General features: G+C 32.9%; 1 protein-coding gene across 1 annotated transcript in view; it reads left to right on the plus strand.

Moving 5' to 3' along the window:
* Nucleotides 1–9,671: 9,671 nt before the first annotated feature.
* The window catches only part of hyal6 (hyaluronoglucosaminidase 6), a 30,014-nt gene continuing 13,643 nt past the window's right edge, over nt 9,672–26,042 (plus strand). The window contains exons 1-3 of the mRNA XM_073831901.1: nt 9,672–9,810; nt 23,851–24,046; nt 24,127–24,891. Coding sequence (XP_073688002.1) covers nt 23,894–24,046; nt 24,127–24,891 — 918 coding nt within the window. The 5' untranslated portion in view covers nt 9,672–9,810; nt 23,851–23,893. The remainder of the gene's footprint in view (nt 9,811–23,850; nt 24,047–24,126; nt 24,892–26,042) is intronic.

Genomic DNA, 26,042 nt, shown 5'->3' on the forward strand with positions numbered 1-26,042 from the left:
CTGTTAATTCAACTCCTTGCTACAAGTACAGTAGAACCATCACTTCTACTACAAAAGACTGCTTTGTAAGTAATCTTCCTGACTTATCTGAATTCCTCAGCATATCCAGTAGCTCAGAAAAACTTGATGATTTAATAGAAACTATGGACTCTCTCTTTTCTAGCACCTTAGATACAGTTGCTCCAGTGCGCTTAAAAAAGATTAAGAAAAACAGTGTAACACCGTGGTATAACGATCACACTCGCGCCCTAAAGAGAAAAGCACGAAAAATGGAACGCAGCTGGAGGAAAACAAAACTAGAGGTTTTTCGTACTGCTTGGCGTGAATGTAACTTATCTTATAGAAAAGCATTAAAAACTGCCAGATCGGATTACTTTTCGTCTCTCTTAGAAGAAAACAAACATAACCCGAGGTATTTGTTCAATACTGTGGTTAAATTAACAAAAAATATAGCAGAAACAGGTGCAGACATTTCCCAACAGCACAGCAGTAATGACTTTATGAAGTACTTTACCTCCAAGATAGACAATATTAGAGATAAAATTGTAACCATACAGCCGCCCGCTACAGTATCGCATCAGATAATGCGTTGTAGATCTCCTGAGGAACAGTTCCACTCATTCTCTATTATAGGAGAGGAAGAATTGTATAAACTTGTTAAATCATCTAAACCTACAACATGCATGTTAGACCCTATTCCATGTAAGCTACTAAAGGAGGTACTTCCAGAAGTCATAGATCCTCTTCTGAATATTATTAATTCGTCACTATCATTAGGATATGTCCCCAAAACCTTCAAACTGGCTGTTATTAAGCCACTCATTAAAAAAACACAACTTGACCCCACTGAATTAATTAATTACAGACCAATTTCGAATCTCCCTTTTCTGTCAAAGATACTAGAAAAGGTATTATCCTCACAATTATGCTCCTTCTTAGAGAAAAATGGTATCTGTGAGGATTTCCAGTCAGGTTTTAGACCATATCATAGTACTGAGACGGCTCTTATTAGAGTTACAAATGACCTGCTCTTGTCAACCGATCGTGGTTGCATCTCTCTATTAGTACTACTGGATCTTAGTGCTGCGTTTGATACTATTGACCACAACATTCTTTTAAATAGACTTGAAAATTATGTAGGCATTAATGGTAGTGCACTGGCTTGGTTCGAATCGTACTTGTCTGACCGTCATCAGTTTGTGGCAATAAATGAAGAGGTATCATTTAAATCGCAAGTGCAGTATGGAGTACCTCAAGGCTCAGTACTAGGGCCATTACTTTTTACGCTTTACATGTTACCCTTGGGAGATATCATCAGGAAACATGGTGTTAGCTTTCATTGTTACGCTGATGATACTCAGCTCTATATTTCTTCGCAGCCCGGCAAAACATATCAATTCGAAAAACTAACAGAATGCATAGCTGATATTAAAAACTGGATGGTGAATAACTTCTTACTGTTAAATTCTGAAAAAACAGAGGTGTTAATTATTGGACCTAAAACCTCCACAAGTAATGACCTAAAACACAGTCTAATACTAGATGGCTGCTCTGTAAATTCGACGTCATCAGTTAGGAACCTAGGCGTCCTATTCGATAGCAATCTCTCCTTTGAAAGCCACATTTCTAGCATTTGCAAAACCGCATTTTACCATCTTAAAAATATATCGAAATTACGACCTATGCTATCAGTGTCAAATGCTGAAACATTAATTCATGCGTTCATGACCTCAAGGGTAGATTATTGTAATGATAGTCCCTCACTTCCGCTGCGTTCTCAAAATTCTGGCAATTTGATAATACCTAGAATATCAAAATCAACTGCGGGTGGCAGATCATTTTCTTATCTAACGCCTAAACTCTGGAACAATCTACCTAACACTGTTCGGGAGGCAGACACACTCTGTCAGTTTAAATCTAGATTAAAGACACATCTCTTTAACCTGGCCTACACATAAAAACATTAACACATTCCTATAATTCAAATCCCTTAAAGGATTGTTAGGCTGCATTAATTAGGTAAACCGGAACCGAAAACACTTACCATAACACATGATGCACTCGTTGCATCGTAAAAAGAATGGCATCTACGCTAATATTAGTCTGTTTCATTCTTATTCCGAGGTCACCGTAGCCACCAGACCCAGCCTGTATCCGGATCAGATGGTCACTGCAGTCCCCCGGATCCAGTCCGCACCAGCTTAGATCATGGATCAGCACCTGGAGATGACTTCAATAGCCGTGGATGTCAACCAGATGAGCTCCAGAGACGGATCATCACTAAAGACCTCGCCAACCTAGACGGCCATTGGCGCTACACCACAGGAACCTGATGAGTTCTCTACAATCGGACATTGGTACAAACTGCTGGTTTCGTCTGGCCAGAGGAGAACTGGTCCCCCGACTGAGCCTGGTTTCTCCCAAGGTTTTTTTCTCCATTTCTGTCACCTGTGGTGTTTTGGTTCCTTGCCGCTGTCGCCTCTGGCTTGCTTAGTTGGGGACACTTTCCAGCGATATCGTATACTATTTGAACTGAACTGGATGATGATATCACTGAATTCATTGATGAACTGCCTTTAACTGAAAATTGATTGTTTACAATAATGCGTTACTTACACACTATGGTGCTGTTTAAATACTGTGCAGTTGCTTTGACACAATCTGTATTGTTAAAAGCGCTATATAAATAAAGGTGACTTGACTTGACCTAATAGAAGCAGAGTCTGGACAAGGATGGAGTTGCCATTCCAGAAGATTCTTCCCTTGTCGTCTTGCTAGGGAGGACATTGGTTGTAATGTGGACAAAGTGCCCACATCCAGCTACATGAAGATATGATGCTAGAGTGTTTTTTTCTCCACAAATGTTTATGCACTATATTGTATTTAGAATACGTCTGATTTTCAGTGCAAAATGCAGCCTAATTGCAATGATGTACTGAAGGATTTTATATTTAGTGAAAAATAAATACTTTCATCAAGGTGCAATATTTGTCTCATGTGTTGTGTTTGGACAATATATTCATATTATTTAACAATATCTCAAAAAAGAGAAAAAAAAATCAAACCCAGACTGTATCATTAGAAAGGTAGAAATGTTACAAGTGTTTAAGATTGAGCACAGCAGTGTGTAAGTGGTTCAAACTGAATCCGACTGTATGAATCATGTGTGCACCATATGGTACCAAAACAGGCTTTTGGTAAATTATTGTACAGTTTTGAATTAAGTGTTTCATTTTGCAAAAGATCTGAAATGTTCTGCTAATTGTGTGTGTAGATTTGCAAATTGTGTGTAGGGTTTTGACAAAATGAGCCTTGATTTTAAAATTGTGCCTAAGCAATCATGAAAAACTGTAAAGACATCTAATAGATGTCTATTTGACATCTGATAGGAAATGTCCAATAGACGTATTGCAGATGAGCAAACTACGTCAACAACAAAATGACGAGATTAAAGTCGTAATATTTTGAGAATAAAGTCAAAATTATGAGAGCAAAGTCTAAATGTTTCAAGGATGAAGTTGAAATCTTTTGAGAATAAAGTCGAAATGTTTCGAAAAATAAAGTCTAATTGTTTCAAGAATGAAGTCGTAATGTTTCGAGAATGAAGTCAAAATGTTTCGAAAAATAAAGTCTAAATGTTTTGAGAATAAAGTTGAAATTACAAGAATAAAGTTGAAATGTTTAGAGAATAAAAGTTGAAATTACGAGAATAAAGTTGAAATGTTTAGAGAATAAAGTTGAAATTACGAGAATAAAGTTGAAATGTTTAGAGAATAAAGTTGAAATTACGAGAATAAAGTTGAAATGTTTCGAGAATAAAGTTGAAATTACGAGAAGTTGAGGAGTTGAAATGTTTCGAGAATAAAGTCAGAATGTTTAGAAAAATAAAGTCTAAATGTTTCAACAATAAAGTAAAAATTACGAGAATAAAGTCTAACTGTTTCGAGAGTGAAGTCAAAATGTTTGGAAAAATAAAGTCGTAATGTTTTGAGACTAAAGTTTAAATGTTTTGAGAATAAAGTTGAAATTACAAGAATAAAGTTGAAATTATGAGAATGAAGTCTAAATGTTTTTTTAAAAAGGTTGAAATTACGAAAATAAAGTCGAAATGTTTCGAGAATAAAGTCGAAATGTTTAGAGAATAAAGTAAAAATGTTTCGAGAATAAAGTTGAAATTACGAGAAGTTGAGGAGTTGAAATGTTTCAAGAATAAAGTAAAAATGTTTCGAGAATAAAGTTGAAATGTTTCGAGAATAAAGTAAAAATGTTTCGAGAATAAAGTCGAAATGTTTAGAGAATAAAGTAGAAATGTTTCGAGAATAAAGTAAAAATGTTTCGAGAATAAAGTAAAAATGTTTCGAGAATAAAGTTGAAATGTTTCGAGAATAAAGTAGAAATGTTTCGAGAATAAAGTAAAAATGTTTCGAGAATAAAGTAAAAATGTTTCGAGAATAAAGTTGAAATGTTTCGAGAATAAAGTTGAAATGTTTTGAGAATAAAGTAAAAATGTTTCGAGAATAAAGTTGAAATTACGAGAAGTTGAGGAGTTGAAATGTTTCAAGAATAAAGTAAAAATGTTTCGAGAATAAAGTAAAAATGTTTAGAGGATAAAGTAGAATGTTTAGAGAATAAAGTTGAAATGTTTCGAGAATAAAGTCGAAATGTTTAGAGAATAAAGTTGAAATGTTTCGAGAATAAAGTCGAAATGTTTAGAGAATAAAGTAGAAATGTTTCGAGAATAAAGTTGAAGTGTTTCGAGAATAAAGTAGAAATGTTTAGAGAATAAAGTAGAAATGTTTAGAGAATAAAGTAGAAATGTTTCGAGAATAAAGTTGAAATGTTTCGAGAATAAAGTAGAAATGTTTAGAGAATAAAGTTGAAATTTTTCTTATTCAAACACATCGATTCGCTTCAGAAGGCCTTCATTAACTCTCTGGAGCCATGTGGAGTACTTTTTTATAATGGATGGATGCACTTTATTGGACTTCAAAATCTTAACACCTATTCACTTCCATTATAAAGCTTGTAGAAGCCAGGACATTTTTTAATATAACTCCAATTGTATTGTTGCTATTAAAAATAATTATAAATATATAACATCCAGAGAATTTTTTTTTTTTTTTTACTGATCCATCTCTTTAAATCTTCTGTTTTCTATCAGGTAATGTATTGAAACCTGGTCTTTTTTCCATCTCTGATGTTCTGCCATCACAATTTCTACCCCTTCCAAGACATAAAGCTGGGAAACAGACCGCCAAACTAGTTCATCGTTTTTTTATGGGACCATCAGGGTGGGCCTCCACTTCGGGAGGAGGGCCAAGCTCATGATTGGAGCCAAACCTGAAGAATGCAGTATATATTCCCTGCACAGCTCTCAAATGCACTGTAACACTACGGATATACTACGGTAACCATACACCTCCTCACACTGTGTTTTTTACTTTGCTGACTGAGAGCAACTCTCTCTCCCCCCTGCTACTGTTACATAACAATATGCAACCTAACCATAGTCCTTGATCTGTCTGTGGTGCTAAATACTGTTGAAGTATGCAATTTTCATGTTTTGCAAGCAGAGAAGGGGGACTTCCTTCGGTCTTTATTCCTTCCCCTGTGTGGGTAACAAAATCAGATAATCACCGACAGGAATGCACCATTGAATGCTCACAAATGCCAAAACAAGTTTTCAAAGAAAAAAAAAATCTGCTATAGTATTTGAAAGGAAATAGTAAAGCTGTAGGAATGTTTTAATGTGTGAAAACGCGCACTAGGAAGAAAGGAAGAAACTGGCAGGTGGTCGCGTGTAAGTGCCAGAGATACTGGCTCCCACCCTGCCATGTAGTCTAAACGTTTGTGTCTGAAAAGTTAATCCACCTTACAGAAAACTGTCTACTGCAGGGGATTTACTCTCCATAACAACAATCAGATTGCATTACGGTAAGAAGGACGCCTGTGTTTTCACAACTGTTTAAATACAAGAGCGAATATCAAGTGTTTTGTGCTGCTGTGCTCAGCATATTCTCAATAAGTGATACTTTTATAGGCTAGACTCTTTCTCTTTTTTTACATGGCTCAATGACATGAAGTAAATCCTTCTTAATTTTAAAGAAACACAGCACAAAAAGATGGCACATGGACTATTTTAATGATGTCCTTATCTTTCTGGGTCTTGAACGTGGTTTCATTGCTGTCTATGCAGGGTCAGAAAGCTCTCGGATTTCATCAAAAATATCTTAATTTTTGTTGTGAGGATTAAAAAAAAGGTCTTACGGGTTTGGAACGACCTGAGGGTGAGTAATTAATGACAGAATTGTAATTTTTGGGTGAGCTATCCCTTTAATGCAGACTGTAAAATGTTGTGTGATGCCAGTGTGCCACTGTCACGTCCACACACAAAAGGAGAGGGTGAGTATCTTTCGTGATATTTATTGACAATGGTGCACAGTTCAAACATGTGAAGACAGGTGAGTATGGGTCTCGGTAGCCGAGTCTTCAAACACAACACAACAGGTGAGTTCTAATTCATCAGTATCGTAGCAAGAGCAAAAGTCATTTCCCTTAAGGCGGTTAATGTGTTTCACAGGATAACACAGAAGCAGTCCACGAGGAGCACAGGAGAGACAACAGGAAGAGGTGAAGATCCACGGAGAGGTGTCCATGTAACTTTGATTCCAGCCGGTGAGTGAATGGCAGAGGTAAGTATTTAAAGGGAGTGGTGATTGCTGGTGCAGGTGACGGTGATTAGAACTCTGGTGATTGGGACTGAGGGAACGTGCTGAGGGTGTGACAGCCACTTCCCTAAAACTTTTTATGTTTCTAAATGAATAATTCAGGGTATTTCATTTAATATTTTTATTTGTATAACTTTTTGGACAACAATGATGTGTACATATGTATTCAAGGCATAAGCAAAATATTTTTTACTTTTTACTTGATGGTTACACTACATTTTTAGAATCATTAAATAGAATTTTTTTTAACTACATGAAAGAAACATTTATACAAAGATTACATTTCAAACAACTAGACGTATTTCAAACAATTATTTTTTTCTTTTCTTGAAAGAAACATTTATACAAAGATTACATTGAAACACGTCTAGTTGTTTGAAAACTAAATTTTCTTTCTTTTCTTTATCATTGATACTCTGCTATGGCGTTTTAGTGCCACGTAAAAAAAAATCTCAAATTACAAGTTTAAAGTCTAAATATTTTGAGAACAAAATCGAAATTAAGAGAATAAAGTTGAAATGTTTAAGAATAAAGTCAAAATTACGAGAATAAAGTCGAAATGTTTTGAAAATAAAATCGAAATAACTAGAATAGTCAAAAAATATTTTGAGAATAAAGTCGAAATTACAAGAATAAAGTTGAAATGTTTTAAGAATAAAGTCGAAATGTTTAGAGAATAAAGTTGAAATTACAAGAATAAAGTCGAAATGTTTAAAAATTAAAGTCGAAATTACAAGAATAAAGTCTAAATAATTCAAAAATAAAGTTGAAATTACGAGAATTAAGTTGAAATATTTTAGGAATAGTCGAAATTACGAGAATAAAGTCGAAATATTTCAAAAATAAAGTCGAAATTACTAGAATAAAGTCAAAATATTTCAAAAATAATGTCGAAATTACTAGAATAAAGTCAAAATGTTAAAAAAGGCGAAATTACGATTATTAAGTTAAAATGTTTCAAGAATAAAGTCGAAATTACAAGAATAAAGTTGAAATGTTTTAAGAATAAAGTCGAAATTTTTAGAGAATAAAGTTGAAATTACAAGAATAAAGTCGAAATGTTTAAAAATTAAAGTCGAAATTACAAGAATAAAGTCTAAATAATTCAAAAATAAAGTTGAAATTACGAGAATTAAGTTGAAATATTTTAGGAATAGTCAAAATTACGAGAATAAAGTCGAAATATTTCAAAAATAAAGTCGAAATTACTAGAATAAAGTCAAAATATTTCAAAAATAATGTCGAAATTACTAGAATAAAGTCAAAATGTTAAAAAAGGCGAAATTACGATTATTAAGTTAAAATGTTTCAAGAATAAAGTCGAAATATTTCAAAAATAAAGTCGAAATTACAAGAATAAAGTCTAAATAATTCGAGAATAAAGTCGAAATTAGGTGAATAAAGTCAAAATGTAAAAAAAAGGCGAAATTACGATAATTAAGTTAAAATGTTTCAAAAATAAAGTCGAAATGTTTCGAGAATAAAGTTGAAATTACAAGAATAAAGTCGAAATGTTTCAAAAATAAAGTCAAAATTACGAGAATAAAGTCTAAATAATTCAAAAATAAAGTCGAAATTATGAGAATTAAGTTGAAATATTTTGAGAATAAAGTTGAAATTACGAGAATAAAGTTTAAATATTTTGAGAATAAAGTCGAAATTACAAGACTTAAGTCGAAATAACGAGAATAAAGTCAATATGTTTCAAGAATAAGGTAAAAATGTTGAGAATAAAGTCGAAATTACAAGAATAAAGTAAATATGTTTGAGAATAAAGTTTAAATGTTTTAAGAAAAAAGTCTAAATTACGAGAATAAAGTTTAAATGTTTCGCAAATAAAGTTGAAATTATGAGAATAAAGTCTAAATGTTTCAAGAATAAATTTGAAATTACAAGGATAACGTCTAAATTATGAGAATAAAGTCGAAATTATGAGAATAAAGTTGTAATGTTTTGAGAATAAAATTGAAATGATGAAAATTACAGTATAGTATAGCCTGCTCATGCAAATGACCCAGATTGGGAGCACAGGGAGAAGTTGCCAGGCCACCAGAATTTATCTGAATATATGTGGGATTATTAGCAAAAATCATACCATGTGTTATACTTACAGTGACAGTATGCTTGGAAATAATATTTCACGTCTTTGATTGCATTTATTAGGCCTATTTGTAGTGCGCCAGCCACCCAATAATAGCAATAAGCTTTGTGCTTTTGGTACTTTTAATATAAAACAAAGTCTCAGCTTTTAAAATCTGTCAGTTTTAAAGCTAAAAACTTCTACGGTGGGGTTTTAGTGGCACATAAAATAAAAAATCTAAGATTACAAGATTACAGTTGTAATATTATATAATACTCTTATATAATATACTCTCAAAATATTATTAACTTTAATCTCATAATTGCTACAAATTAATTCTCATAATTTTGACTTTATTCTCAAAACATTTAGACTTTATTGTCAAAACACTTCAACTTTATTCTCTAAACATTTTTACTTTTTTTTCTCATAATTTTGGCATTATTGTCAAAATTTTGTCTTGAAATATTTCGACTTTATTCTCATAATTTCGACTTTATTCTCGTAATATTCCGAATTTATTCTATTACGACTTTAATCTCTAAGATTTTTTACATTTTTTAATATGGCACTAAAATGTTGTCGTAACACTCTTATACATCACTGACCCATATAATCAAGCCTTATAAATGGACATCAAGTCCCAAAACAACAAAAGCTAAAGCATTTCTTTATGATGAGGCCACAAACCACTCAGAATTATTGTAGTCCTGGAGCGACACAGACTGCTTTGGCATGTCAGCGATCACTAATTGCAGTTGATTTCATTTGGGAGCTTGATGAGGAGGAGCCAAATCAATTAACAATGCAAGAGTGCGCCAATGCCAATGCCTCTCAAAATCCACACAGCAAACCCTGATAACTGTGATATCTCTGAACACATATAGCACAAAACAAAACGCCTCAGCTGGATATTCGGTACAAAGACAAGATAATTACTCCGGATGTGCTGAGCAGTGCTGGAACAAGCGGCTGCTGAGGAAATCTCAGCTTTGAAACCAGGTTAGTGCAAAGTGTTTATCCAACAATCTGTCTTTATCATGTTTTCAATGAAGTTTTTAAAGCTCAGTGAATATAATATAGGATTTAAAGCCACAAAGCAGAAATTTAAGCTGATATTGATACATTTCATAAAACTTGTGTGATGTGGTACTTATATTTTGTGGATCCTTTATTGGCTTAAAGTTCTTGACAAATTAAACATTGCGTCACCATGCTATTTGATTTGAGTTTTCATAAAGGAATGACCTGGTGTATGTTAACAATGAAACTATTTGCTGTGAACTTAATGAGTAAAGTGTGTGTGTCTAGAGCAAGTTCCTCCTAATTAGGACTGGACTAGAGACAAGTACATGGTGGACAGACTCGGGAGGCTTCTAGTATCTGCTTCCCTCAGCAACACCAGTGTATTCATTGAGTGGACAACCTGCTATGTGGGAACCGTTCAACTGTAGAGCGACAGCACATAAACAAACTCCCACTGGCATGTAGTGTGTCCAGACAAAGCACATAAAGCGCTGCACATATCTATGGGATGCTGCAGGTCATTCAGGCATGACTCATGGGAACATATTTGCAGCACGAAGATACAAACACACTACAGAATGGGTCCAAAACCACTTCCTTACACCGTAACTTTTTTCTCATAAAACCACAACTATGAGAAAATCACAATGAGTACCCAGGTGAAAAAAAAAATACTTAAATGCAATGAAAATACACTTAAATACCCGCAAATACATTTTTAGTACATTGTTATTTTTTTGTGTTAAAAAAGTGTGATGTTTATACACTATAAATACACTAATTAAAAGTATGTTTATACTTCAGTAGGACTTAAGTACACTTGAAAAAAGTATACTAAATACCAGTAATACTTAAATAAATTTTTAGTGTACTAAAATAAAGTATACTACAGAAAAAACATGCAAAAGAGTTGCGAAAAAGAGTTGTGTTTTTCAAAAGTGTGCTTTAAATGCTTTAAACATTAGTTGATTATTAGTAGACTGTTTACATACTAATCCTAAATTTAAAATAAGTTAATATATAAAAAATCTATTAGTAATGTATTGTAGTAGAAGTATATTTTCTCAAAAGTTGTACTTAAGTACACTTAATATGAATGCACTATAAGCCTTAACACTTAAATTGATTTTGAGTGTGGTAATTTTAAGTTATATTAAATTGATTTTATTAAAAATCTATTAGTAATGTATTGTAGTAGAAGTACATTTTCTCAAAAGTTGTACTAAAGTACACTTAATATGAATGCATTATTAGCACTAACACTTAAACTGATTTTGAGTGTGGTAATTCTCCCAGGTTAAAAAAAAGTGCACTAAAATACACTTTATTTAAGTATACTTAGTACACTTTTCAGTAATGTACTAAAAGTGCTCTATTTTCGCACACTAATTTTGTACTTATTGTACTAAAAAATAGTATTAAGTATATGTTAAGATAAACTTAATACCATCTAAGTGTACTCAACTGTGCTATTTTGAGACACCATGAAATTGAACTAAAATGTGCTTTTAACATACTATATCTGTATTTAAAAAAATATATTTAGTTACACCTAGAAATACACTTGAACCCTACTTTTGAACATTTATAAATATATTTATGACTAATTTAAAGTATAACAATAATATATTAAACGAATATACAAAGTGTGAAAAAAGTGTGCTAAAATACAATTTAAGTACACTTAGTGCACTTCCCTAATGTACTTAAAGTGCTCTATTTTCGGGCACTGATTTTGTACTTAATATACTAAAAGTTATTCTTAAGTACTCCTTAAGATAAACTTAAGATCATCTAAGTGTACTCAACTGTGCTATTTTGAGACACCATGAAGATGAACTAAAATGTGCTTTTAACATACTATCTCAGCATTTCCAAAAAATGTATTTTGTTAACACTTCTAATAGGATTGAAACATATTTCATAAACCTTTAAATATACTAATTATACATAAAAAATAAACTTACTGATTATTTAAAATACATGAATAATATATAACAAATGTATACAAAGCGTATTTATCACATGCTGTGTGATAATATCTCCCCTTTATAAGTTTGTCTGATTTCCTTGTTTCTTTGTCCGGCTACAAGCGTTACGCCTATGTTCCTTCGTTGTGTGCGCGTCTTCTCCCGCCATTCCTGTCTATTGTTACTCTGCCTGAGGATTTATTGAAGACTTTTTATTGAAGACGTTATTTTTTGCTTTCCTACACGTTTCGTGACAACGTATTTATAATGTATTGCCCATACATTTTTATTCATTATAATACACTTATTAATTAATTAAAATATATCAATTATATATAATAAATTTATACAAAGCGTAATTATAATGTCTTGCCCACATATTTTTATAAATAAAAAATACATTATAAATACGCTATGTATACATTTATTATATATTATTCATGTATTTTAAATAATCATCAAGTGTATTTTTTATTAATAAAAATATTTGGGCAATACATTATGAATATGCTTTGTATACATTTGTCATATATTATTCATATATTTTAAATAATCAACAAATGTATTTTTTATTAATGAATATATGTGGCCAACACATTATAAATACGCTTTGTATACATTTTTTATATATTATTCATGTATTTTAAATAATAAGTGTATTTTTTATTAATAAAAACATGTGGGCAATACATTATAAATAGGCCTTGTATACATTTGTTATATATTATTATTGTATTTTAAATAATCAGTAAGTTTATTTTTTATGTATAATTAGTATATTTAAAGGTTTCTGAAATATGTTTCAATTGTATTATAAGTGGTAACAAAATACATTTTTGGAAATGCTGAGATAGTATGTTAAAAGCACGTTTTAGTTCATCTTCATGGTGTTTCAAAATAGCACAGTTGAGTACACTTAGATGATCTTAAGTTTATCTTAAGGAGTACTTAAGAATAACTTTTAGTATATTAAGTACAAAATCAGTGCCCGAAAATAGAGCACTTTAAGTACATTAGGGAAGTGCACTAAGTGTACTTAAATTGTATTTTAGCACACTTTTTTCACACTTTGTATATTCTTTTAATATATTATTGTTATACTTTAAATTAGTCATAAATATATTTATAAATGTTTAAAAGTAGGGTTCAAGTGTATTTCTAGTTGTAACTAAATATATTTTTTTAAATACAGATATAGTATGTTAAAAGCACATTTTAGTTCAATTTCATGGTGTCTCAAAATAGCACAGTTGAGTACACTTAGATGGTATTAAGTTTATCTTAACATATACTTAATACTATTTTTTAGTACAATAAGTACAAAATTAGTGTGCGAAAATAGAGCACTTTTAGTACATTACTGAAAAGTGTACTAAGTATACTTAAATAAAGTGTATTTTAGTGCACTTTTTTTTTACCTGGGTATCAATCATCATCATCAAAAAAAAAAAAAAAAGTTATATGAACTGTAAATTCACATTGTAAGATATTAAGTTACAGTTTTGAATATTTGGAATTGCAGAAAAATAAAGTAGCAACTGAGGGATATAGTCATTTTGAGATAAGTCAACATTTTGAGATATAAAATCACATTGTAGGATAAAAATGTACAATTATGGGAAACCAACTAAGAATAGAAGAAGAAGATATCAAGCTACATTGTGAAATACTGTATAAAGCCGCAGTTTTTATTTGGACATTCCTTATAAAATATTAACTATTGTTAACTATACTCTGCTTTATTTACATGCCAATTTTTACTTGTTTTTTGTGCTTAAATGGGTTAACTTTTATGAAAGCCCGTTTCTGCCAGTGAATAAAAGAATTTAAAAAAGGTAATTACAATTTTTTATTTACAATTCTGACTTTTGACTTATTCTGATATAGATTTTTTTTCTCAGATTTGCATAACATAAACTGCAATTGCAAGTTATAAAGTCAGAATTGCGAGATATAAACTTGCAATTGCGAGAAATAAAGTCAGAACTGAGGGATATAAACTCGCAATTCGGAGTTATAAAGTCAGTATTGCAAGATATAAACTTGTAACTGCGAGAAATAAATCAGAATTGTGGGATATTAATTTGCAATTTGGAGTTATAAAGTCAGTATTGCAAGATATAAACTTGTGATTGTAAGAAAGTCAGAATTACAGGATTTAAACTTGCAATTCTGACTTTTTCTCAGAAATGCGGGATATAAACTAGCAATTGTGAGAAATAAAGCCAGAATTGCAAGATAAAAACTTGCAATTCGGACATTATTTATTACAATTGCATGATATAAAATTAAAATTGTGAGAAATAAAGTCAGAATTGCGAGATATAAACTTGCAATTCGGACATTATTTATTACAATTGCATGATATAAAATTAAAATTGTGAGAAATAAAGTCAGAATTGCGAGATATAAACTTGCAATTGCGAGAAAAAAAAGTCAGAATTGTGGGATATAAACTCACTATTCTGACTTTTTTCTGAGAATTGCGGGATATAAACTTGCAATTGCGAGAAATAAAGCCAGAATTGAAAAATAAAAACTCGCAATTCGGACTTTATTACAGTTGCATTATATAAACTGAAAATTGTGAGAAAAAAAGTCAGAATTGCGAGATATAAACTTGCAATTGCGAGAAATAAAGTCAGAATTGCGAGATATAAACTTGCAATTGCGAGAAAAAAAAGTCAGAATTGTGGGATATAAACTCACTATTCTGACTTTTTTCTGAGAATTGCGGGATATAAACTTGCAATTGCGAGAAATAAAGCCAGAATTGAAAAATAAAAACTCGCAATTCGGACTTTATTACAGTTGCATTATATAAACTGAAAATTGTGAGAAAAAAAGTCAGAATTGCGAGATATAAACTTGCAATTGCGAGAAATAAAGTCAGAATTGTGGGATATAAACTCGCAATTTGAAGTTATAAAGTCAGTATTACAAGATAAAAACTTGCAATTCGGACTTAATTTATTACTTGCAATTGCATGATATAAACCCAAAATTGTGAGTTATAAATTCAGAATTGTGGGATGTACACTCGCAATTGCGTAATATAAACTCACAATTCTTTTGTTTTTCTCACAATTGCAGGATTCTAAACTCACAATTGCGAGAAATATAGCCAGAATTGCAAGATATAAAGTCAAAATTGTGAGAAATAAAGTCAGTATTGTGGGATATAAACTCGCAATTTGAAGTTATAAAGTCAGTATTACAAGATAAAAACTTGCAATTCGGACTTAATTTATTACTTGCAATTGCATGATATAAACCCAAAATTGTGAGTTATAAATTCAGAATTGTGGGATGTACACTCGCAATTGCGTAATATAAACTCACAATTCTTTTGTTTTTCTCACAATTGCAGGATTCTAAACTCACAATTGCGAGAAATATAGCCAGAATTGCAAGATATAAACTCAAAATTGTGAGAAATAAAGTCAGAATTGTGGGATATAAACTTGCAATTTGAAGTTATAAAGTCAGTATTACAAGATAAAAACTTGCAATTCGGACTTAATTTATTACAATTGCATGATATAAACACAAAATTGTGAGAAATGAAGTCAGAATCGCAAGATATAAACTTGCAGTTGTAAGAAATAAAGTCAGAATTGTGGGATATAAACTCGCAATTCTGACTTTTTTCTGAGTATTGTGGGATATAAACTCGCAATTGCAAGTTATAAAGTCAGTATTGCAGGATATAAACTTTAAATATAAATTCAAAGGGGGAAAAAGACATTTTCTCAGAATCGCTAGTTTCTATTTCGCAATTCTGACTTTCGAGTTTATATCACACAACTGTGAGTAAAAAGTCGTAATTACTTTTTTTATTTTTTTTTCTATGTTTTACTATTTATTCTACGGTTTTTATTCAGTGGTGGAAACAGGCTTCCATAAACTTTGGACTTGGCCTACAAACCCTTTTCCATAAGGCATATTGGACCAACAGCAGTTCTAAACACATATATTTCCATATACAGACTGCAGCAGGCAAAAGACTAATTTCTTCTGTTCTTTTTTGAGGCAAAACGAGGCAGTCAAACATTCTTACCCACATGTAATGCATCCCACATCAGCCATGCGCCATATGCTAATTGTATTTACAGCATTAGCACATAATCACATACACACTTACGCTCAAACAGACTATAAATATCAAATCCGAAGGCAACACAGAGCATGAAAATGTTTTGGAAAGTAGTTTGACCTTTCATCACTGAATTTCACGCAAAAGCTCATGTTTAGAGGAACGCCAGGGTTTGTTACCATCAAGACTATTCGGTCGCAAACTTTACGAGAACAATCTTGGAAAATCTCAATGAAATGACATCTTTCCCAGTTATCAGATGCAGCAGGATGGTTCTGTGCTTATAGGTTTAGCAGAGGCTTGGGTCCACATTTATTTTCTGCTCCGTCTCCATTTTTCCAGATTACTTTTCAAGTTAGAGAACACAAGATTCAGAGGTTTGCTGCATGAGGCCTTCTGATTACAGCTGACCACTGTATTTATTCCAGCTGCATGCTGGTTACAATATGAAGTAAATGTTCTGGTTTGATCATAGAGTATAAGAGAAAGGAGGATTGAAAAGGGTTACTATAGAAACATGAGTCTGCCTTGGAGTAATAAAGGTGGTTGGAAATACACATATTGTGCCACATATTAAGTCATATAAAGTATGAATTCTGAGAAACAAAGTCATGATTATAAAGAACGGATGCAGCTGTGAGATTTCTGAGATTTTTAGTCCCATTGTGAGATATGAAGTCACAATATGAAACATAAAGTTACATTGCAAGATATAAAGTTGAAAGGTATAATATTGCAATTGAAAAATAAAGCAATGATTGTTAGATGCAGTCATTTTGAGATATAAAGTCACATTGTGGGATATAAAATCAAAATTCTGAGAAACAATTTATAACTGTGAGGTATAAAGTTACATTGTGAGTTAAATTTGGGAGGTTTAATATTAGAACTGCTGGAAAAAATGAATGATTATGAGATGCTGTCTTTATGAGAAGTCAGATTTTAAGATAGAAAGTCATAATTATCAGAAACAAAATCATAATTGTGAGATACAAAGTTAAGTTTGGGAGTTTGAAATATAAGTGTAATGGGGCTGCTTGAAGTGAGGATTGAACCCGGGTCTCTGATGCCCTAGGAGTATAGATTAACTCACTGAGCTATCTTCACTACAGGTGAACCCAATAGCAGAAGAGGAAAAAGCCAAGGGACTTGATTCTTCAAAAAATCAAAGTATCTTTACTAGACAATCAAAGTACAAAATAAACATAGAAAACACAACAAATAAAGAAAGACACAAGGGTCCAAAATACGCAAAAACAATCAAAGCTTAACTTGAGAACTGGCAACTGGATACACAGGGAAAATAGGCTCAAGACTGAACACAATGGCAGGAAATGAACAAACTTATAAAGGGTCAAACACAGGTGTGAGAAATCAAAGCTGATTAGCAGGACACTGAACGTAGTATGGGGCAATAGCGCCAGCTAGAGGAGTGGAGAGGCTAAAGTTCATGATGCTAGAGCCATCTGCTGTTCTGGAGAGAGCATGACATAAAGGGCTCAAGGAGAGTGACCCCTGCTGGCCAGGATAAAGTCAGCAATGTAGAAATGAGTCCATTACAATAAGTCACATTGTAGGCAACAAATTCACCATTATAGTTGTGAGACAAAGTTACATTGCAAGATATACAGATACAGTTATATTATTGCATTTGTGAGAAATGAAGTAGCTACTATGAGATACAGCCATGACAAGATAAGTCAAATTTTGAGATATAAAGTCCCATGGTTTGGTTTTGTCCTAAAACCAAAACAATACCCATTCTTATCTTAGGACAACTTTGATAAAATTTCTTGGTCCACTTCAAATGTTGACTACTGTAGTCACTATGAGATAAGTCAGAATTTGACATATAAAGTCACAATTATGAGAAAAAAAAAACTCAAACTTGTGAGACAAAGTTATACTGCGATACAAAGTTACAGATGGGAGTTATAATATTACAACTGCGAAAAAGTAGCAATTATGAGATAATCATTTCAAGATAAGTCACAGTTTGAGATGTAAAGTCAAAATGATAAAAAAAACTAATTCAAATTTGATATAGAAATTTACATTGCAATACAAAGTTACAGGTGGGACTAACACTATTGCAACTGCGAAAAGTAGCAATTATAAGATAATCATTACGAGATAAGTCACAGTATGAGATATAAAGTCAAAGTTATAAAAAAACTAATTCAAATTTGATATACAGATTTACATTGCAATACAAAGTTACAGGTGGGAGTAATAATATTGCAACTGCAAAAAAGTAGCAATTATGAGAATCATTATGAGATAAAGTCACAATTATGAGAAATAAATTCAAATTTGAGATATAAAGTTACATTGTGAGATATAAAGTTAAAATAAAAAGCAGTGTTTGTGAGATACAATCATGACGAGATAAGTAACATTGTGAGATAAAAGCAGTGATTATGAGACAGTTATGACGATATAAAGTAATAATTATGAGAAACAAACTCATAATTCTGATTTACATTGGGATTAAATTTTGATATATAAATTTACATTGTGATACAGAGTTACAGGTGGGAGTAACAATATTGCAACTGCAAAAAAGCAGCAATTATGAGATAACCATGATCACATTTTGAGATAAAAAGTCACAATTACGAGAAACAAATAAAAATGTGAGATATAAAGTTACACTGTGAGATATAAAGTTAAAATAAAAAGCAGTGTTTGGGAGATACAATCATGATGAGATAAGTAACATTGTGAGATATAAAAGCAGTGATTATGAGACAGTTATATGGTTTAAAGTCATAATTATGAGACAAATTTACATGAGATTCAAATTTGATATATAAATTTACATTGTGAGATATAAAGTTAAAATAAAAAGCAGTGTTCGTGAGATACAATCATGACGAGATAAGTAACATTGTGAGATAAAAGCAGTGATTATGAGACAGTTATGACGATATAAAGTAATAATTATGAGAAACAAACTCATAATTCTGATTTACATTGGGATTCAATTTTGATATATAAATTTACATTGTGATACAGAGTTACAGGTGGGAGTAACAATATTGCAACTGCAAAAAAGCAGCAATTATGAGATAACCATGATCACATTTTGAGATAAAAAGTCACAATTATGAGAAACAAATAAAAATGTGAGATATAAAGTTACACTGTGAGATATAAAGTTAAAATAAAAAGCAGTGTTTGGGAGATACAATCATGATGAGATAAGTAACATTGTGAGATATAAAAGCAGTGATTATGAGACAGTTATATGGTTTAAAGTCATAATTATGAGACAAATTTACATGAGATTCAAATTTGATATATAAATTTACATTGCAACATAAAGTTACTGTTGGGAGTAACAATATTGCAGCTGCAAAAAAGCAGCAATTATGAGATATTCATTTCACATTTTGAGATATAAAGTCACAATTATGAGAAGCAAATTTAAATTTGAGATATAAAGTTACATTTCGAGATATAAAGTTAAAATAAAAAGCAGCATTTGCGAGATACAATCATTACGGGATAAGTAACATTTTGAGATATAAAGCCGCAATTATGAGACAGTTATTAAAATATAAAGTCACAATAATGAGAAACAAACTCTGAGAAAAAGTTACATTGCGACAAAGTTACTGTTGGGAGCAGGGGCGCAGCTCGCAATTTTGGGCCCTATGACAAAATATGAGGTTGGGCCCCCCCTACCACACAAAAGCAGATCTCTGGGGGCCCCTACAGGGTGTGGGCCCTTTGAATTGTCCTAACTTCCCCCCCCCCTTAGCGGCGCCCCTGGTTGGGAGTAACAATATTGCAGCTAAAAAAGCAGTAATTATGAGATATTAATTATGAAATAAAACACATTTTGAGATATAAAGCCACAATTATGAGAAACAAATTCAAATTTGAGATATAAAGTTACATTTCGAGATCTAAAGTTAAAAAGCAGTTAAAAAGCAGCATTTGTGAGATACAATTATTTTAAGATTATAATTCTGAGACAAAGTTACATTGCGATATAAAGTTACCGTTGGGAGTTACAATACTGCAACATGAAAAGCAGCAATTATGACATAAGTAACATTTTAATTATGAGAAACAAATGCAAATTTGAGATTAAGCCCTGGTTTCACAGACAAGGCTTAAACCTAGTCCCAGACTAAAATATAAATCTGAGCTGTTTCAGCTGAAAGAAACTTGCACTGACTGATCTTAAAATATATCAGTGCCTTTGTTTTGTCTTAAGATGCACACCAGTATTTTTTTTCTAAAGCACATTTATAAAAATTACTTAAATGTACTAACTGAACTATGACCTAATCCTGGTTTAGTCTAAGCCCTGACCATAAAGTTATAGTTGGGAGGTATAAAACTACCTTTGTGATAAATAAAGTAGAGATTGTGAGTCAAAATAGTCAAATTTTGAACCATTAGAGATATGTCACAGGAGGTATTATATTGCAATTGTAAAATATAAAGTCAGAATTTCAACCTTTTTTTTTTTTCTCTCGAGGTATAATGAGCTTCTGTAGTTTTCAGTAGTTGGACAAAACCAGAATGGAAAAAAAGGATAATAAAGCACAAATCTTAAATATTGTTGTTTCACATTTTTCAAAACCCTATAAACGTTCTAGGTTTAAATGAATAAAAAGGCCAAAAAGTTCAATGCTGCAACACTATGTGCAGCTTCATAGTCATCTGGATTTAATCAGTCCACTTTGTAAAGAAGAAAAAGAAAAAGCAGTTGGTTCTCATGTCCCTCGAGCACTGTCTGTCTGAGGCAAAAGCAGTGCCAGTATGTCTCAGACGGGTTTTTTGGGGGGTCTTTTTTGTGGTTGGGCACTGTAGATGGCTGTGGTTTATGAAAAGACTTGGTGACTTCACCATGTTGTTGCTCTTGGTTAGATGGACAAGTTTCACCGCCATCTCACTGGAAGAGGAAATGCAAATCTTCCACATGTACCGTAAGCTACATCATCCCTTTTATTTTATCTGACTCCCACAAACCCACGAGGAGGAGACGTTATCCATTAAAAATATCTGAGGTGGAGAAACCCTTCAGATGGTGAATTGGTATTATTGTTTTTCTTGTCTTTATTTTCTCTTTGAACACAACTTCTAGAGAATTTATTTGAAAAATAAATAGGCCGAAACAGGCACGTTCAGGACTGCTTTCATTTACGAGGCCCCCTGAGTGTACACAATCACACTCGTAACCGTGAGAGGAATTCGACGGAGATTAGCAAGGAATTTTAATGTAATACACATGTCATTTTCAAATGTCATATTAAGAGAGGAGGAAAAATAAGATAAAAATGAAGAATTCCACAACTCAACCAAAATTGCCAAACTGATTCCAAATATTCAAAGGTCTATTTAAGGGTCTAAATAAGGCTTGTTAATCTAGATATTGTCAACAAAGTTGTTTTGTAGCTGTGTAAAACTGCTCCTTTGGGCAATTTTAATGCACATATATTGTATATATCAATATTTTATAATTCTGCATGGAGGAATGGGAATAAAATATGTATGATATGTAAAAGTCTGTAAAAGAATAAGATAAGAATCGCCAACAAGCAATTTCCCCACACCAATCTACACTCCCTACTCCATAATGGCAAAGCAAAAAATAGTTTTTTTTAACATTTGTGCAAATTTATTAAAAATAAAAAACTGAAAAGATCCCGTTGCATAAGTATTCATACCCTTTTCTGGGCCACTCAAAATTTAGCTCAGGAGCATTCATATTGCTCCTAGATGTTACTATACACTTCGAGTGGAGTTAAACTGTGGCAAATTAATTTGAATGAGTATGATTTAGAAAGGCACACACCTCTCAGAAAAGGTCTAACAGCTGAAAAGCTTGAGAGCTTGAGAGGTGAAAAGGTGAGGCAAAGAATGGCAGATAATTGCCAAATGCAGATGTGCAAAGCTTGTCACATCATACCCCAAAATTTTTTAAAATGTACACTCCATCCACCATAATAATGACAAAGCAAAAACCAGATTTGCAAATTTGACAAATTTAATAAAAATAAAACACTGAAATAAGTACATTGCATAAGTATTCATACCCTTAACTCAGTACATAGTTGAAGCACCTTTACAGCCTCAAGTCTTTTTGGGTATGCTGCGAAAAGATTTGCACATCAACATTTGCCAATTATCTGCCATTCTTTGCCTCACCTTTTCACCTCTCAAGCTCTGTCAGCTTGGATGGGGGCTGGCAGACATTTTCTAGAGTCCTACTTGTTCCAATCATCTTCCATTATGGATAATGCTTCTGTGAACCTTCAATGCAGCAGATTTTTTTTCTGAACTCTTCCCTAGATCATCGCCTTAACGCAAGTCTGTCACTTAGCTCTACAGGCAGTTATCTTGACTTCAGGACTTGGTTTTTGCTCTGATAGGCATTTTCAGCTGTTAGACCTTTTCTGAGGGGTGTGTGCCTTTCTAAATCATACTCATTCAAATGAATTTGCCACAGTTTAACTCCACTCAAAGTGTAGTGACATCTAGAAGCAATATGAATACTCCTGAGCTAAAGTGTCCCAGAAAAGGGTATGAATAAAGTAGTAATTTAAATTAGTTTAACATAAGGCAGCAACATAACAAAATGTGAAAAAATTAAGGGGTATAAATAATTTCGCAAGGTACTGTAATATAAAACATATTATGTAAACACAAACTTTTATTTTGGATGCGATTAATCACAATTAATCGATTTGACAGCACTAACAATATATAAAAGCTTTCCAAGAACAGATTGACTCTTTTAGAGTGCAAGTAATCAATCAACTTAAGGGGAGACAAAATGCAAAAATGCTTTTTTTTCATGTACTTATCAAGTTTGAGATTTTGGGCTTATTGGTTTTTCATTGGCTTAAGTGTTTTTTTGACTAGAGGAAAGAAAACATCCAAAACACTGTTAAGTGTTTCTTTTATAGCACTTTATCTATTTGTGTCAATAGATTTCAATTACAATGCATATTTTTAAAGGCCGTTTTCTGAAAATGAGTTTTTTCTTCCACAATGAGCAATAAATCTCCACTTCAGTAGCACTTACACACACCTCACTTTACATTTTTATTCCTGTCTATATCCTGAAGGTTTTTACAGAGGGATTTCTTCATATATAATTTGCTTGATTTTATAAATTGTATTCCCCAAAAAATTGTAAAAAAAAAAAAAAAAAAAAAAAAAGTTTTTTTCTGAATTATGTTCAAAAATTAAGAAGACTTTTGAAACTGACTAGTATTTAGATTTTTGCAAATTAGCGCATATTTGATTAAATAATGCCTCATTTGCATATTTAAACCTAACATTTGTGAAAACTTGTAATACAAAAAATGTTTGCAATTATCAAAGTAATCAATCAACTGGGTAAGTAAGGTGATAACTAGTAGCTATTTTTTTACCCTATTCACCTGCAGTGTCTTGCCTTAAACTTAAACTAACCGAACTAAAACTAAAACAGTTAAAAAAAATTCAACAACTGAAGCTGTAATAAAATATACATATTTAAAAAAAAAACTTAAATAAAAATTTGAAAGGTTGCCTTTTGTTGGCAATTAAATGCAAATAATGGAAACGAAAAAACAAATAATAAAAATATTACTAAAAATCTAAATGTTATCCTGAAATTGTAAAAATAAAAGCCAGTTCAACATATAAATAAATACTATAATACTAAAATAAATAATACTAAGTTACCAGTCCTGTTAGTTTACGCTCACCTAATCAAGACCTGCATGCATGAATTACTTGAATGAGCATTGAAATGAAGGGACAATTAATTGGGTGCAGTACAGAGGATCATTGTGCTGTGGAATGTAGAGCACTGTGTCTCGATGACCCTCATTTGTCTGTCACTCAACCATGTCTTTGAATATCCTTGCCAAATGTCCCTCATGGTGTAATCATTTTTTCATCAGTGATGTGATTTTTTAATATTTTGTTTCTTTACAGATTGTGGCATGTGGGTTGATTGTTCTATGAGGGTATTTGGGCAATGGCTCTGATTGGGTTTCTGGCACTGGCAGTGTATGGATCTCTGGTTGCCTGGGCGGATCAGCTAAAGCAGGCCCGAACGCCTTTGTTACCCCATCGTCCATTTGTGGTGGTGTGGAACGCACCTACTGAATCCTGCCGTCTTCGATTCAAGGTTGAACATGTGTCAATGATCTATAATCTTGTGTGTGGTCCAAATGATGGGAATAACATCTTGTCCGTCTCTTTTACAAGGTGGATTTGGACCTTAGTGTCTTTGACATCGTCGCAAACCACAACGAGACCTTGAGCGGCCCCAACGTGACCATCTTTTACCACAGTCGACTGGGATACTATCCCTACTACACCAGCTCTGGGATTCCCATCAATGGCGGCCTTCCTCAGAACCAAAGCTTGAGCAAACACCTCAGCAAAGCTCGGGCCGACATCGACAAGCTTATACCCATCAAGGACTTTCATGGCCTTGGTGTCATTGATTGGGAAAACTGGCGACCGCAGTGGGTTCGCAATTGGGGTTCGAAGGACATCTACCGGAACAAATCCAAGGAGCTTATAAGGAAACTCCATCCTGGTTGGCCACAAAGTAAGGTGGAGAATGAAGCAAAGGAGCTCTTTGAGAGAGCCGGACAAGTATTCATGAACTCAACACTGGGGCTGGCCGAGAGTCGAAGGCCGCATGGCCTTTGGGGGTTTTACTTGTTTCCTGACTGCTACAATTATGGCTACAAGGAGCATCCGTTGGGTTACACTGGAGAGTGTCCTAATATAGAGCATGTACGCAATGATCACCTGATGTGGCTGTGGAAGGAGAGTACGGCCCTCTATCCTTCCATCTATCTCGACTATGAGCTCAAGTCTTCAGCTAACACAGTCAAATTTGTGCACTACCGTGTCAAAGAGGCCATGAGGATTGCCTCGATTGCTAGGAATGACTATACGCTGCCTGTTTTTGTTTATTCCAGACCCTTCTATGCATACACATTTGTTGTCCTATCAGAGGTGAGTAGAACTTTAAATATAAGATAAAAGGTTAATAGTTGAAGGGTTAGTTCACCCAAATATGAAAATTCTGTCATTAATTACTCACCCTCATGACGTTTCAAACCCGTAAGATCTCAAGCAACACAACTACCACGTTCAAAGTTCAGAAAAGTAGTAAGGACGTTGTTAAAACAGTGACATAAGTGGTTTAACTGTAATTTGACAAATTTACGAGAATACGTTTTGTGAGCAAAGAAAACAAAGACAACGACTTTATTCATCCATTTCTTTCCTTCAGTGTCAATCTTCGACGCACGTTCACGAGAGTATCGTGACGCATGCGTGTGGTGCTGCTGACGCAGAGGCTGGCGTTCATTGTTTGTATATTCTGGTTCAAATAAATAAGGCTGGGCAAAACATTGCATGTCATCCTCTCTGTCTCTGTGCCCCAAAAAGCACACCATTAGTTGAGCCATTTGCTATGCTAGACGGAACTACCACGGTCAAGGCCGAAAAGGTAATAGGAACGTTGTTAAAATAGTCCATGTGACATCTGTGTTACAACCTTAATAATATGCTATGAGAATTATTTTTTTGCGCAGAGAAAACAAAAACAATGACTTTATTCAACAATTTCTTCTCTTCCTTTAGTCTTTGATGCGTGCTCACAAGAGTACCATGACACAGGAGCTGGCATTCTGAAGTAAAACGCCCATCTCTCTTAGTTCATCATCTGTATATTCTGGTTCAAATAAGTAAGGCTGGGCAAAAAATTTCAAGTCATCCTCTCTATTAAAATCTTCAGACATGTTTACATATGTATTATGTACAGCGTGCATCTTTTTCTTTGTCTTCTTCTTGTAAACAAGGTGCATCTGGGTTCTACATCAGAACACTCCCCTTGTTTGTCATTGGTTGGTTAAACAGGTAGCCCTGCCCTAAAATGCACACGGTTGGTTGAGCCAGTTGCTATGCTAGACTGCAACACAACTACCACGTTCACGGCCCAGAAAGGCAGTAAGGACATCGTTAAAATAATCCATGTGACATCAGTGGTTCAACTTTAATTTCATGAAGCTATGAGAATACTTTCTGTTCCAAAAAACTAAAATAACGACTCTATTCAACAATTTATTTTTTCCCGTGTCAGTCTTTGACACATGTTCTTG

This window comes from Garra rufa, chromosome 25 (genome assembly GCF_049309525.1).
Source record: "Garra rufa chromosome 25, GarRuf1.0, whole genome shotgun sequence".
In the NCBI taxonomy this organism is placed as follows: domain Eukaryota; kingdom Metazoa; phylum Chordata; class Actinopteri; order Cypriniformes; family Cyprinidae; genus Garra; species Garra rufa.